This window comes from Chiloscyllium punctatum, chromosome 38 (assembly GCF_047496795.1).
Source record: "Chiloscyllium punctatum isolate Juve2018m chromosome 38, sChiPun1.3, whole genome shotgun sequence".
NCBI classification, from domain to species: Eukaryota; Metazoa; Chordata; class Chondrichthyes; order Orectolobiformes; family Hemiscylliidae; genus Chiloscyllium; species Chiloscyllium punctatum.
Window position 1 is genome coordinate 40264280 of NC_092776.1, and position 16596 is coordinate 40280875.

A 16596-nucleotide genomic window follows, 5' to 3' on the forward strand; every position below is an offset into this window, starting at 1 on the left:
GTTGGGTGTTTAATAGTAAACTGAGACTCGTTGAAGCTGGATTTGGCAAGTTAGCAGACATCCTAGAAACTCTGCAGGTGTATGAGGATAGGTCAAAAAAGTAACTTAGCATGAAAGCTTTGAAAACATAAAAAATGTAGTATGTTTGTGTTCTCTGATACATGGGAAATAGTTGAATCAATTAAAAATTATAAATACATGTGATTCTTGTAATAATAAAACAAGTTTGTAGCAAGTTTTCTATACCATAAATGTACATTTAAATAATGAGCTGACAAAAAATGGCTTGAAATTTTCTCAAAGTTCGATTAAGTAGATAACAAAATTTAATAAAATTTTGTTCAGAAGAATTGGGCATCGTAAAACAATTGGATTGACTGTACCTGACCTAATCCAGATCTGATTCTGTTCAATAGCCACATGATTACTACAATCTCTTGTGACTGATAAGAAATGACTTGAATTTGGAAAGGCCAATTGTATTTACACCATCTTGACAAAATACATTGAATTTCAAAAACACGTCGAAGGCTCAAGAAGTTAATATTCAAAACATGCAAATTGTGAAAGAATTTCAGGTGAAATATTTGAAAGCTACTATGTCTCATTGAGTCATTTGTATGGACACATGATCTGGAATTCCCAGATATATGTAATTTTTTTTTCAGTACACATGTCAATGTGAAAATCGCTTTACAATGGAACAGTTATTTTTTATAATGTTAACAGAAGTTGTAGCAATATGATTATTCTTCTGATATTAGAAATTATTTGCATCCTTACAAATTCCTTAAGACCAAAGTCCAATTAGTAAAGGTCCGTGAGCAAAACAGACATTGCCACATTCACTACAGTGTGACAATGTTCTGAATCTGAAAAACTGTTTACTAGGTAGCTAAAATCTACTAATTTTTAAACATACTGGAAAATACATATCACAAATTTTGAAGTAACATATCACATCAGGAAGGTTATTGCAAGAAATCTCTCAAGGATCTGAAGTACTGATTTAGTATTTATTGTATGGGTATTTGGAAGAAACCATTTGATTAGTGAAATTCTATGCCTAATTATTGACTGTTAAAACTTATCTTTTCCCAATATTGGATTGCAAATAATTGTTAAATTACCTTCATGTTCTGGCTTTAAATCAGCTATAGCATTTTCACTTCTGAGTTAGAAAGGTTAGGTTCAACACTAATCCAGAACCAGGTGGGCGCCACGGTGGCACAGTGGTTAGCACTGCTGCCTCACAGTGCCGGAGACCCGGGTTCAATTTCCGCCTCAGACGACTGACTGTGTGGAGTTTGCACGTTCTCCCCGTGTCTGCGTGGGTTTCCTCCGGGTGCTCCGGTTTCCTCCCACAGTCCAAAAATGTGCAGGTCAGGTGAATTGGCTATGCTAAATTGCCTGTAGTGTTAGGTAAGGGGTAGATGTAGATGTAGGGGTATGGGTGGGTTACGCTTCAGCGGGGCGGTGTGGACTTGTTGGGCCGAAGGGCCTGTTTCCACACTGTAAGTAATCTAATCTAATCTAATCTAAAAAATGCATTGGTGATACTGGAGGCAGGAGCAAATTACTGCAGATGCTGAAACCTGTGCTGAAAACAAAAAACATTGGAGATCACAGCGGGTCAGGCAGTATCCATGGAGAGAGAGCAAGCTAACATTTCAAACCTAGATGACTCTTCATCAGAGCTGACGTGAAGTGTGAAGGGCATTTATGCCATGTTGTGGGCTAGAGTGCTGGGGGAGAAAGGAAGTTGATAGTGGAGGCATGCTGCTTTGTCACCTGTACAGTGTTTCAGGCCAGACACCAAAGCAAGGTCCATGTTCTTGTTCCAGAGAATGAAAAGATTTAATGATATTAGCCAAAGATATCAGTGGAGTCATGGAAACAGAAAAATAAGAGTAGGAATAGGTCATTCAGCCCTTCGAGTCATTGTTCCACCATTCAATAGGATCATGGATGATCATCCAACTCGGTAAACTGTTCCTGTTTCTCCCTATGTCCTTGATCCCTTTGGCCTGAAGAACTATAGAGTACATTCGTGTCATAGCTAACAATGACCCCTTTAACCAACATCACTGAATCTCTTGGATCAGACAGTTCAATGTAGCCATTCGTGAAGTAACTGCCCAAATTGCATATATAAATTGCATACAGAAAGTCAGTGGTTACACGTTCAAATATAATTTGTTGCCAATACAGTGCTTTGTGAATATAAGGACTTGCATAGCACTGTAGCAATGCAAGTTCATTTTTATTCCTGCAGAAAACAACACAACACAACTGTCACAATGCAGACAGACAGATGTAATGCACCCCTTATCTGTGTTATTTTTAAAAATTCTGTCTTGATTGTGAGTGCCACAGACAAGATCGGCCTTTATTGCCCTTCAGAAGGTGGTGGTGAGCTGTCTTATTGAGTTACAGTTTAGGTGCTCATTAGTTTTCGTTCTGTGGGTTTCATACACTGAAGTGACTTGCTCAATATATTTAGGCACTTAAGAATCAACCACATGGCTGTAGGTCTGAAGCATTATGTTATTCAGACCCCAAATCCGGTGGATTTTTTTCCCCTAGAGGTCATCCATGAACCTGAATAGCTTTTACAACAATCTGGTAGTTTCATGATCAATACTAATCAATTTATTCCAGATTAATTCATTGATGTTGAATTACCCCCAGCTGATTTTTGTTTTCTCATTCAGGGATGAGAGCATTGCTGGCTCAGCCAGCCTTTATTACCCATCCCTAGTTGACCTTGAGAAGGTGGTGGTGAGCTACCTCCTGAACAGCTGCAGACTACTTATTTTAGAAATGGGACAATGCTGTTAAGGAGGAGATTCCTGGCATTTGACCCAGTGATGATGAAGAAATTACAGTATATTTCCAAGTCAGGCTGATGAGTGGATTAGAGAGGAGCATGCAGATGATGGTGTTACCATGTATTCACTGCCTTTGTCCTTCTTGATGGTAATGGCCATGGGGTTAATAGATGAGAGACAAAAAAAAACCTGCAGATGCTGGAATCCAAAGTAGATGAACAGGAGGCTGGAAGAACACAGCAAGCCAGGCAGCATCAGGAGGTGCAGAAGTCGACGTTTTGGATATAACCCTTCTTCAGGACTGGGGTGGGAGTAAGAGGAGCTGCACACAGAGTGGGGAGAGGGGCGGAATGGTAAAGTGCTGGTAAAAGTGAGCACAGTTGATGGGTACAATCTGGTTGGTCAATGGGAAGGATGAATCCGGTTGGAAACTGGAAGGAAGAGTTGGTAGGTAGAATGGAAGGGTGGAGGCAGGACTGAAAGGGAGTCAAGGGATGGGTGGGAAGGTTATTTAAAATTGAAGGACTCAATGTTGAGTCCTCCGGGCTGTAGAGTGCCTAGGTGGAAGGTAAAGTGTTATTCCTCCAATGTGTGGTCTGATTCACTGTGGCAACGGAGGAGATTAAGGATGGACATGTGGGAGAGGGACTGGGAAGAGGAATTGAAATGGGTGGCGACCGTTGAGATCAGGCTGGTCCTTATGGGCCCGGCTGAGATGCTCAATGAGACATTCCAGAAAGTTATGTTTAGTCTCCCTTATGTAGAGAGGACCACATGGGAAGTACCTGATGCAGTCAATGAGTTTGGGGAAGCAGGTGAACCTCTGTTTCATCTGGAAGGCCTGTTTGGGGCCCTGGGGGGAGGTGAGGGGGTAGGGGTGGTGTGCTGGCAGATTTTGCAACTTTTACAGTTAGAGGAAGTTATAGGGGTGGAGGGGGGTGTTGGTGACAGTGATGCAAACCCAGGATTGGCAAAGGGAACGGCCCTTGCAGAACACAGAGAGGGGTCAGGAGAGGAAGATGTTCTTAGTGGTGGGGTCCAGTTGGAGTTAGTGGAAATGATTGAGGATAATATGTTGGATGTGGAGATTGGTGAGATGGGAAGTGAGGGTGGACAAGGGGGACCTTGTTTTTATTATGTTAGGGGTGGATTTACAGCAGTGGAGCGAGGAATGGAGGAGATGAGATGGGAGGCTGTCTGAATGACGGGGGGTGGTGGGAAAGCATGTTGTTTGAAATAGGTGGACATCTGGGATGTTTGGGAGTGGAACATCTCCTCGTCAGAGCAAATGAGACGGAGATAGAGGAATTGAGAAAACGGGATTGAGGTTTTGCAGGATCCGAGGTTTGGGGGGGTGGGTCTCGTCCAGGTAGTTATGGGAGTCTGAGTTTGTAGTAAATGTCAGTCCATAAACTGTCAGTGGACATGGAAATGGAGAGGTCAACAAAGCAGAGGGATGTGTCTGAAATAGACCAAGTGAATTTGAGGGGAGGGTAGAAGTTGTTGGTGAAGTCCATGAACTGCTCCAGTTCAGCCTTGGTGCAGGATGCAGCACCGAGGCAGCCATTGATGTAATGGCGGAAGAATTGGGAAACAGTACCAGTGTGTGTACTGAAGAGGGACTATTCGACATAGCCAACAAAGAAGCAGGTATAGCTGGGGCCCATCCGAGTGCTCATAGTCACCCTTTGCTGGGTTTGGAGAAAATGGGAAGAGTTGAAGGAAGAATTATTGAGGGTGAGGACTAATTCAGCAAGGCGGAGGAGCGTATTGGTGGAGGGGGACTGGATGGGACTGTTGGAGAGGAAGAAACTGAGGGCCTGCAGGCCATCATTGTGGGGTATGGACGTGTACAAGGACTGCAGCAGATGAAGCCCTGGGGGCTGGAGGACTGGAAGTTACTGAAGAGGTGGAGGGCGTGGTTAGTGTCCCAGTTGTAGGTGGGAAGTGTCTGGACCAAGGAGAAAGAATGGAGTCAAGGTAGGAAGAAATGAATTTGGTGGAGCAGGAGCATGCGGCGATGATGGTTTGGCCGGAGGAGTTGGGCTTGTGAATCTTGGGAGCGTGTAGGACTGGGCAGTGCGGGGCTGTGGGACTGAGTTTGGAGGCATTGGAGGGAGATCACCAGAGGTGATGAGGTCACTGATCATGTGAGTGATGGTGGCCTGATGGGTCATGGTGGGGTCGTGGTCAAGGGGGAGGTAGGACATGGTGTTGGAGAGCTGGCTTTCGGCCTCTGTGACATAGAGATCCATTCTCCAGACTGCCACACCCTGGCTTTGTCAGCAGATTTGATGGTGAAATGGGAATTCCTAAAGAAGGGTTATACCTGAAACGTTAACTTCTCCATCTCCTGATGTTGCCTGGATTGCTGTGCTCTTCCAGCCTCCTGCTTGTCTACTATGAATTTAAAAGATGCTGACTAAGGAGCCTTGGTCCCAGGTCTCAGCTGCAAGCTTCTGAATTACTAGCCCAGTAACATTCCCATGGGCAACCTCCCTGAGATGATGCATCATTGCTGTATTGATATACTGTATATTAATGACATTATCCTGAATGTAGAGGATGTAATAGCAAAGATTTTAGATGTTGTAAAATTGAGATGTGCAAAGTAGTAAACAGTGAGAGGGACTGTAAGAGACTTCAGGATGACCTTCACTGATGAACTGGACACAGGTGACATTCAATGCAGAAAAGTGTGAAGTAATTCACTTTGGTAAGATGAGTCAGGAAATGTAAAATAAACTGGTGAAATTTTAATAGGAACAGACACCTATCTCAATCAATAATGTCCTTTAGGGGAAAAAATTCTGCTATCTTCACCTGGTCTGGCTTACATGTGACTCATGCATAGCAACATGGTTAACTCTGAACAGTAATTGAAATGGTCTGGCAAGGAGTTCAGTTGTACCATAAACTGCTGCAGAAAAGTCAAACAAGAGGGACTACAATTGTTGAAGAAGATAGCTCACCATCTTCCTGAAGATATTTCGGGAGGGGAAACAATTGCTGGCACTTCTGTGACATCTGAGTCCACAGATAGAATTAAATCAAGACTTGCAATTTTGTGCTCATAATGACATTTCTAGTTGCTAGAACCAATGCACATTCATGCAAAAGTCTATGTTCTCTGAAAATACAGGAATTTGTTCAAGTTTTGCATCTTTTGGCATTATTCAGGAATATGGGCAACCGATCACTCCCTCTCACGTTCTTCTTGGCATTATGTTGAGCAATTAGAGATGATTTAACAACCAGTCAGCCCCCTTTTCCACTTTAGTCTTTGTGATGGTTTGAAATTTGCCATTCTTACATCAGTCCTGATGAGTACAAGTGGAAAAGCTTCAGCAATGTCTCTCTTTAAAGTAAAATTTATGTTCCATATGACCAATGATTTTCATGTAAGGTTACACCGAATCGACAAGGTATCAGGATTCTTTGAGACTTTGAAAAGTAGTCAGCTCTGATAATTTGCGCACTGCCCCAGCTCCACATCTGAGTTCCATTCCCAGAATTATGAGCCATGGTTAATGGTGGAACCAATGGATTTGCAGTAGTGATGGTGGAGAAGCTAGACCCTTAAAGCATAACAGCTGCTGATTGGTTGAGGATCATTCAGGCAGAGTGTATATTGCCATAGGTACATATGAGGAAGGCAAAGGGAAACATCGAATATATGCTTTTCCTTATGACATTGTTGATTACTGAAGAGGAAAGTGCAGGACTGCAAGGCATAGAGGAACAACAGTGGACTGATCACTTGAACACACATGAAAGCAAGTAGAAACAAATGGTCCTATCACTAGTATATATGCTCCAAATGAGCCTTTATCCACCCCCTTCATCTAATCCTATTTTGCACAACAATCTCTTCCTTTTTCCCTCATGTGTTTTTCAACTTCTGCCTTAAATACATTTACCTCGACTACACCTTGTGGTAGCAGATTCCACATTCCAACCATTCTTTGAGTTTCTCCTTAAATTTGTTTTGATTTGTTGGAAACTATTTAATTTATGACCCCTAGATTTGGTCTGCCCACAAGTGGAAGCATATTTTTTATAATTGATAATTTAAATACCTCTGTTCGGCCTCAAGAGAAAAAAAGAACTTTGTTTAGGATTGCGTTTTTGTTGAGGGATATTTTCTTTTTTAAAACTTTATCTTGTATGCTAATTGTTTGCAGAAATAAGCTCAGTCAACATGTGCCCTGAGCAGGACTCTGGAAGATCTGCTTTTGTCCTTCTTTAGTTTCCTACTATGTTAGTGACATTTTTTATTTGACACCCACTTGCATTTTATCCAGTGCACCACATTACATTTCCAACAGTGTTCAGAATCAGTTGTTTACCTAGGAAATGTGGCATCTTGGCCAATTTGAATGTAACCCATCATGCAATTTTGGTTACTCACTAGGCCAAACCCCTCTCAATAGAACCTTGTCAGGATGAATCATGTCTGTTATTCATGCCAAAAGACTGTATAAAAGGATGCCTAACTTAGCCTGGGAATTCGCTGCGAGTCCTGTTTACTTTGAGATTTCGCTCCCCCTCACCTGATCACTTCAGTCTGAAAGTAAGAGTTAGTCACTCTGTCCCTTGACAGTCCCAGTGATTAGCAATAAAATAGTAAATAACGATCAATGAGCAGAACACAAATTGTGAATGAAGGTTTCTTGAAGAAGGTTAAACATGTAAGTAATTGTTACATTGTCAAGCAATTCATTAATTACAGTATTGATTCTGGAAGGTTGTAAAGTGACATTGTTTAAAAGTGTTGTTTTTGCATGGCACACACCCTATACTGGAGTTTGTATTCTGATAAGCATGCAGGAGAACTAATCTAGAGAAATTAATCAGTAGTGACCGCCTTATGTTTGGCATTGTATTAGGTTGCCATGTAATCTGCTGGGACATACACGATGTTCACAATGTAGCAGGACATCAGAGGGTAGTTTACATTGTAGTCAATTGAGTCTTGCTTGAAGCTCCTCATTTGAGACCTGACCTGTTTTAGTTTGTCTTAGCAAATTTGTGGAGCTCAGACTTACTGATCAGAAAGGATCATTGAAAGTTGTTAATCAGAAACTAGTATTTATTTCGGTCCTCCCCACAAATGGAAACTCAGAGTACAGTGACAAATTTTTAAGCATTAAATTTAGCTTTTTCAAGCCTTGATTGTGATTTTCAGTTAACATCATGGAAAGGTCTGAGATTTGAGTCTGCTTTGTCGCAAAACCTTCTATGTGATTTTGATCTGATATGCAGTGCTATGACTCAAGTAATATTTACACTTCTTGTCCTTTGCTACTGCAGCCCATGGATTGCCTGATTGACCCCATTTTCTTCTGAAACCTTTGACCCCATTGTTAGCTTGGTCACCATGGTGTTATTGTAACATTTGCAAGTAGCAGCTGTTTAACACATTGTATTTTAACTGCAATGTTTGCAGTCCTGTGTTTACCATACTGATTTTTTTATATAAATGAGCTACACAGCATCTTAGTTTATTCAGTAAAACAAGTGAGGTAGATTTGTATCTGAGAGAGATTTTGGTCATTTTTAAGACAGAATTATCAAAATATCATTGAAAAAGATTAGTTTTACTAACAACAGCAAAAAAAATGTCATTTTAAAATGTTATATTTACTTGATGATTCGAGGACCAATCAGCCTCTGAGCATTTAGGTGTGATGTTTAGTTTGAAATTAGTTTTGTCTGTTTAATGTTCTTACAACCAAATTAGAAGATATATTATTAGTTTCAAATAATCATGTGTATCGTTACAATATTTTGGGATTGGTAAAAGGTTAAAAGTCAGTGTTCGGTTCGTGTGGAGTTTCCATCTTACAATGCACTCACGTGCAAATTTCAGTATTATTACACGTAAGCAGTTTCTGATTCCCTGCAACACTAGTGCTAGTATGAACATATAGTTTTTCTCTAATGATTTAATTACATATCACACTAGATGATTTAAAACCTATCTTCCAGTAACTGGATTTTCATACTCAAATTACAGATCCTGAACTGCAATTTAAGCACAGTCTTCTGGAGTTTATATTGAAAAGACAAATTTAATGTCCTCTCCTTCCATAAGTCAGAAATAATCACACTCTAGACTCAAACTGCTGGAGCTCCAGTGAATGTATTTCTTTTAACTCCCCATGTGGACTGATACATTCTTGTTCAGCACCTCATTGCGGGGATTGCAGAATTGTCTTATGAGTAACTGGGTCATTATTCTCTAGAATTTTGAAGAATGACAGAAGATTCAATTGAAACTCAGAAAATTCTTTCAGAGTAATGAAGAATTGGTGAACTAGAAAATATAATCTCAGGATAATGGGCAGGCCTTAAAGTTTGAGATGATGAGCAATTTCCTTTATTCAGAGGACAGTGAATCTTTGGAATCCTCTATCCCAGAAGAATGTGGAAGTTCAGTCATTGAGCAGGGTTAAGAATGAAATTAGTAGGTGTCAGGCTTAATGACATTTTGGGTTAGGGAAATAGTGGAGGAAAACGCATTGAGGAGATGGTCGTTCATGATCTAGAATTATAGAACAGGCTCAATGGGCCGAGTAGCCTACTCCTGCTCCTGCATGTGTCATTAGGACATTGAAGATATATATTCATGTGATAATTAAGTCCTGGCTCCTTATGAAGAATATAGCAACATAACAATAGACTTGCATTTATATGGTAAAAACAAGGACTGCAGATGCTGGAAACCAGAGTCTAGATTAGAGTGGGGCTGGAAAAGCACAGCAGGTCAGGCAGCATCCGAGGAGCAGGAAAATCGACATTTCAGGCAAAAGCCCTGATGAAGGGCTTTTGCCCGAAATGTCGATTTTCCTGCTCCTCAGACGTTGCCTGACCTGCTGTGCTTTTCCAGCACCACTCTAATCTAGACTCTTGCATTTATATGGTGTAATCACAACTATAATACAGCTTTTAAAACACCTTTTTTGTGGTCATTGTAGTAGATACAGCAGTCAATTTGTGGTTAATTATGATACAAAAACAGCAATGTGATCTTGACCAACATTCCCTAAATGCTTATCAGGATGCATCTATCTTTTTACTGATGTTGAACGTTGATAAATATTTTCCAGAACACTGTAATAAACTCTTCTGGTTTTCTTTGTAATGTAATATTTATCTCCGCCTGAGGGGTTAGATGAATGTCTCCAAGTGAATTGTGACTGCTTCCCCTGGATTCACGTGTATCTTTGTAGTGAATGCAATTACTGAACAAACTTTTTATACAAGATGAGATGATAATTATTACCTAAAATCTTCACTCTCAACTGATACAGGAAGACTTGCATATTTAGAGCATCTTTCATGATCTCACAACATTGCAAAGTGCTTAGTTTTAAAATGCAAACAATATGGTAATGTAGGAAATCACAGTGACCATATATCAAAAGTATATAATTGACTGTAAAGCACCTTAAAACATCCTGAGCTTGGGAAAGATGCTATATAAATGCAATCCTTTTGTTCTATTCTCAGTACTTTGTCTGTAGCTCTCTTCCTTCCTCCTCTTAGGTTCTTTTTATGCCTTTTCCATTAGTTGGCTTAGATTTTGGATATTTTGACAATCTTTTTAAGTATAAATCCCTTTGCAGTTATCCAAGCTGTGCTAGCTGACAAGTTAGGCACCTTCTGGGTTGCTTAGGCTATTGTTTAACATTTTATCAAGGCAATTTTGGACCCACATTGAAGCAAAGCAATATTCAGGAGTCAGAATCGGTGGAACTTATGTGAAGCTGAGTTTAAAAGATTTCCACAAAGTTTAAAAACTTGCTGGAGTGTAACTTTGAATCATTTTCACGTTAGAGGAGATGCTGTACTCCTGTCATGTTTGTAACATTTAAAATGTTAAGTAACATCTGGAAACCAGTGGGTGGAGCTCTTGATCATACATGCCAGGACACATGTGCAGGACTCCATTGCCACTGAACAGACAACAAGCAAAGGTGCTGGAATAATTCAGTTCTGCTGGTGCTGAGGCCATTATCTAAGGTTCAACTGGCCTCTCATTTTGAAAAGTATCTCTTGTTTGTCTTTATTTTATTTTTGTTTAAAATAATGAAGGCCAACTTTGCCCTTAAGAAATGAACACGATATTTGTTAACCTTCACCATTTATAATGCAATTCATGACAATTTTCATTATATATAAAGTTTAGATATCATTGTCATGATGCCAGTAGTAAAGATAAATATTTTCGTCTGATAGATTAAGTATGTCTGGGTGGTAGTCATTCATTTTTTGTTTCAAACTAGTATCCAAGACCCACCCAATGCATTGTTTGAGCTGGCACCACTTTAGACAGTGATATTGCTCCTACCGGAAACAGGCAGGAGTTAAAGGAGTAAATAGATATGAGAGATTTTATTCTGGCTTTTGGAACTCTCAGAAAATGGCATTACCACTGACTTTACTGTTTCCAGTTTCTCATTTAAATTGAAAGAAGCCATTTTCAACAATATCCAATTGAAGCCCCACTGGTCTCAGTACAATATGCTGGAAAGCTTCAGAGCAACGTTTTGATTCCTATCAGAGAGCTGCTTTTGGCTACTCAGACCATTTCTTTGTGTTTTGAACCCCTTTCACAGCATTATTAACTTGTAATGAACATCAAGCAACACAATCTTTAACCATCACAGATGACCCCAGCAAGTTCACTCTAGCATGAAGACGAGTTGGCTGCTCAGGTGAAAGGAGAATCAAATGCTGCTGGTGCAGGGAGAGCAAGCAGAAGGGGGGACGTTCATCAAACTTCTTCCCTGTTTCCCTACAAATAAAGTGTATCAGTTTTGTCTTGTGGAGACAAAGTCCCACCTTCATATTGAGAATATTCTCCATCATGTTGTGTGGCACTATCTCCGTGCTAAATGGGACAGACTTCAAACAGATCTAGCAACTCAAGACTGGGCATCCATGAGGCACTGTGGGGCATCAACAGCACCAGAATTGGACTCCAGCACAATCTGCAACCTCGTGGCCTGGCATATCCTGCATTTAATCATTACCATCAAGTCAGGGGGTCAACTCTGATTCAATAGAGGGTGGAGGAGGGCATACTAGGAACAGCATGAGGCATAGCTTAACATGAGGTGTCAACTTGGTAAAACTACCAAACAGGACCAAACTATCAAACAGCATAAGCAGCATGTGATGGACTGAGCAATCCCACAACCAATGGTTTATATCTAACCTCTGCAGCCCTGCTTCATCCCTGCTGAATGATGGTGGACAATTAAACAACTCACTGGAGGAGGGAGCTTCGTAAATATCCCATCCTCAATGATGGAAAAGCCCAGGACATCAGTGCAAAAGATAAGGCTGAAGCATCCCGAGCTGAGTGGATGATCCACCTTGCCCTCCTCCAGTGGTCTCCAGTATAACAAATGCCTGTCTTCAGCCAATTCAATTCACTCCACATGATATCAAGAAATAGTTAGATGCACTGGACACTTCAATGGATATGGGTCCGGGAAACATTCCAGCAATAGTACTAAAGACTTGTGCTTCAGAACTTAACCAAGCTGTTCCAATAACAGTTACAACACTGGCATTTACCCAACAACGTAGAAAATTGCCCAGGTACATCCTGTACATAAAAAGTGTGGCAAATCCAAGCCTGTCAATTACCATCCCATCAGTCTACATTCAATCATCAGTAAAGTGATGGAAGGTGTCTATCAAACAGCACCTACTCAGCAATAACCTGTTCAGTGATGCCCAGTTTGGGTTCTGCTAGGGCCACTCAGCTCCTGACATCATTATAGCCTTGGTTCAAAAAAGGACAAAAGAGCTGAATTCCCGAGATGAGAGTGATAGCTGTGACACCAATACTACATTCAATTGAGTATGGCATCAAGGAGCCCTAGGAAAAGCTAGGGAGGATGGAGTAGTAATAAATGTAATCATAAACATGGATACATGGATGTAAAAACAAATGGGGAAAAGCTTAGAGGAAGATGTATACCATATTAGTTCTGTAAGGATTAATGTTGGAGATTGTATTAAGCTTCACTTAATTTGATTATGACATATGGGCTTGGGTAGGAATAAGGCAAAGCATCTTAGGATCTCATGGAGTGTAGACTTATATCCACAGGTTTCTTTATAATCTTAGTGAAGTGTGGTGCTGGAAACGTATAACAGGTCAGGCAACATCCGAGGAGCAGGAGCATCAATGTTTCGGGCATTGGCCATTCAACATGCCTGATGAAGAGCCTATGCCTGAAACATGACTCTCCTGCTCCTTGGATACTACCTGATCTGCTATGCTTTTCCAGGGGCACACTTTTGGACTCTGATCTCCAGCATCTACAGTCCTCACTTTCTCCTTATAATCTTAGTAACACTGTTATTATCATGAATGTAACTTGTGCCTAATTGCCATCATGCAATAGATCTTTCAGGTAAGACCCTCTTCTCAGAGAAATTCAGTTAATAGTCAGCAAACTACCCCAACCAAAGCTGGCCAATGGTTAGCATACCAAAGCCAAATTCAACAACCTCCAGCCATACTAATGGAAATGTTAATGGCAGCACTTTGTCACTCCTGGTCAGGTATACAACACATCTTCCTGTGCCATTTTATCCCCTTGCTGTCTCAGCAAAATTCATCATACATATATATCATACCTTCAATGTAGTAAAGCATGCTAAGGTGCTTCACAGGACTGTTATCAAATTAGATAAGAAGCTACTAATGTCGATGTTGATGAGGTAAGTTGTAAGGAGCACCTTAGAGAAGGGAACTGAAGAAGAGAACTGCAGAGGTTTAGGGAGGGAATTCTAGAATATTGGCAGCTGAAGGCATGGTAGAGTTACAATCATGGACATTCAAGCAGCCAATGTCAGTCAAGTGCAGAAACTTAGAGAGTTGTTAGGCTGGAAAAGATGATAGAGATGGGAAGAGGCAAGAGCACCAAAAGGTTTGGAATCGAAGATGAGAATTTTAAAGTTGAGAGGTGCGGCTTCAAGGGTAGTTCCTTGAAAGTGGAGTTACAGGTGGACAAATTGGTGAAGAAGGCATTTGGCATGCTTGCCTTCATTGATCAGTATATTAAATATAGGAATTGGATGTCATGTAGCTGTATAGGACATTGGTGAGTCCACATTTAGAATACAGTGTACAATTCTGGTTGCCATTGGATGTTTTTAAACTTGAGAGAATGTAGAAAAGATTTATAAGGATGTAGCAGAGACTGGAGGGTTTGAGCTACAGGGAGAGTCTGAATAGGCTGGGGCTTTTTTTCCCTGGAGTGTAGGATGCTGTGGAGTGACTTTATAGAGGTTTCTAAAATCATGAGAAGCATGGATAGGGTAAATAGCCAAGGTCTTTTTTCCCAAGTAGGAGAGTCCAAAACTAGAGGGCATAAGTTTAAGGTGAGTGGGGAAAGATTTCACAAGAACCTGAGGGGTATTTTTTTCATTCAGAGGGTGGTGTGTATATGGAATAAGCTGCCAGAGGAAGTGGTGGAGATAATTACAACATTTAAAAGGCATCTGGACGGATATATGAATAGGAAAGGTTAAGAAGGATATGGGCCAAGTGCTGGCAAGTGAGACTAGATTAATTTAGGGTACCTGATTGGCATGAACAAGTTGGACCAAAGGATATTTTCTGTACTGTACATCTCTATGACTCTAAGTGTCATGTAACTGGAAACCAATGCATATCCATGTGATGGGTTAATGAAACTTTGTTGCAAGCTGGTGCATTAAAAAAACGGTCTGGGTGACCACAAGTTTACAAAAGATAGAATGTAAGTGTTTGGCTGGGAGCAGTCATATGATTCTTCCTGGTTAAAGAAAGGATTGCTTACTCTGACTTCTCTTTTACAGTTATCCATACAGTGAGGACTCAAATCAGGGAAAGCAGTACATGAATACAAGGTGCCCCTCATGGTGTGATCGTATCCTTTTGTCTCATTCAGCACGGGACCTTATTTATAAGGTAAGTAGTTCATGCACAATTTTGTTCCTTTAAACTAAAGTAAATGTAAGAATGAATATTTAGTCAAAACAGTTCACTTGCCATTCCTGTTGAAGGGGCTTTGCCCGAAACTTCGATTCTCCTGCTCTTCGGATGCTGCCTGACCTGCTACACCTTTCCATCACCACAATAATCTCCAGCATCTGAAGTCCTCACTTTCGCTCGTGCCATACTGCCCGACATGAAAAACTTGCAGATTAAAGTTCACTACCTATTTTTATCCTGTCTTAATCATAATGTGCATTCCACACTGGAGAATCTCTACAGAACTGATATGAAATTGTTTAAATGTCAAACTCCTCAAGTTTGAAAATAAAATTAACTAACTGGAAAGTACTAATGAATGAGAATCAGGAATTGTTTATTTAAAATTATGTAAAACTTTCTCTTCTTTACCATCTGGAGGTGGAAAAATCTGCAGTGGAAAGTTCATCAGGTATCAGCTACCCTAGCTGAAAATGTGTTGCTGGAAAAGCGCAGCAGGTCAGGCAGCATCCAAGGAACAGGAGAATCGACGTGTCGGGCATCAGCCCTTCTTAACCCTATACTTACTTACAACTTTTAGGCTTCAGAGAAATCATATAGCTGGCAATAAGGGTAGAAACAGGAACAAGATAATTTATTTTTTGCTATGTATGATGAATTCATATTCAGCATTTGGTTTCCTTTCATTCTGCTAGCAACTGTTGCTTCTCTTATACAATTTGTCACTGCACCATCTTTTCATCACTTAAGCAGCAATATCTGGCCATCTCACTGGACTGTACAATTGGTATCTGGATTAGTGGTGCTGGAAGAGCACAGCAGTTCAGGCAGCATCCAAGTAGCTTTGAAATCGACGTTTCGGGCAAAGCCCTTCATCAGGAATAAAGGCAGTGAGCCTGAAGCATGGAGAGATAAGCTAGAGGTGGGTGGGGGTGGGGAGAAAGTAGCTTAGAGTACAATGGGTGAGTGGGGGAGGGGATGAAGGTGATAGGTCAAGGAGGAGAGGGTGGAGTGGATAGGTGGAAAAGAAGATAGGCAATTTCTTTTCCACCTATCCACTCCACCCTCTCCTCCTTGATCTATCACATTCATCCCCTCCCCCACTCACCCATTGTACTCTATGCTACTTTCTCCCCACCCCCACCCTCCTCTAGCTTATCTCTCCACGCTTCAGGCTCACTGCCTTTATTCCTGATGAAGGGATTTTGCCCGAAACGTCGATTTCAAAGCTACTTGGATGCTGCCTGAACTGCTGTGCTCTTCCAGCACCACTAATCCAGAATCTGGTTTCCAGCATCTGCAGTCATTGTTTTTACCTGTACAATTGGTAAACTATACTCGTCATGACAACCAGCTTCTGGTTAAAAAGAAACTGCACTCAGCACACAGCTGTACAATAACCATGAAGGCTAAGGCAGTATTTTTTTCCTTCTTTAGACTAAGTGTGCTGCAGGTAGATTAGGTGTCAACTAATTGGCCACCCTACTGTTGTGAAAGCTCACCAGATCAGATACCATTCAGCTTGCTAAGGGCTGACCAGTGAGTTTCTCGGTCTATTGTCAGGCTTCAACTGTGACATCCTGGCTCACCAGAAGCTCCTGTCCAATCAAAGGTTTGTATCTTCTGGTTCTTTAAGACCATCAGTTGAGGTCAATGTTTGAGGGGATCCAAACCTGAGTAGATACGTGCTTTTCTTCTGCTTCTCATGGTGTGAGGATTGTGAGGAGAGGAAAATTGAGGGAGGGTATGGGGTTCAGT

At 41.0% G+C, this 16596-nt stretch overlaps 1 protein-coding gene across 2 annotated transcripts in view; it reads left to right on the top strand.

The window, feature by feature from the left end:
- LOC140463542 (inositol polyphosphate-5-phosphatase A-like) overlaps positions 1 to 16596 on the top strand; it is a 528804-nt gene that overhangs the window by 489297 nt on the left and 22911 nt on the right. For both annotated transcript variants that reach the window (XM_072557674.1, XM_072557675.1), the window contains exon 13: positions 14703 to 14814. In XM_072557674.1, coding sequence (XP_072413775.1) covers positions 14703 to 14814 — 112 coding nt within the window. The remainder of the gene's footprint in view (positions 1 to 14702; positions 14815 to 16596) is intronic.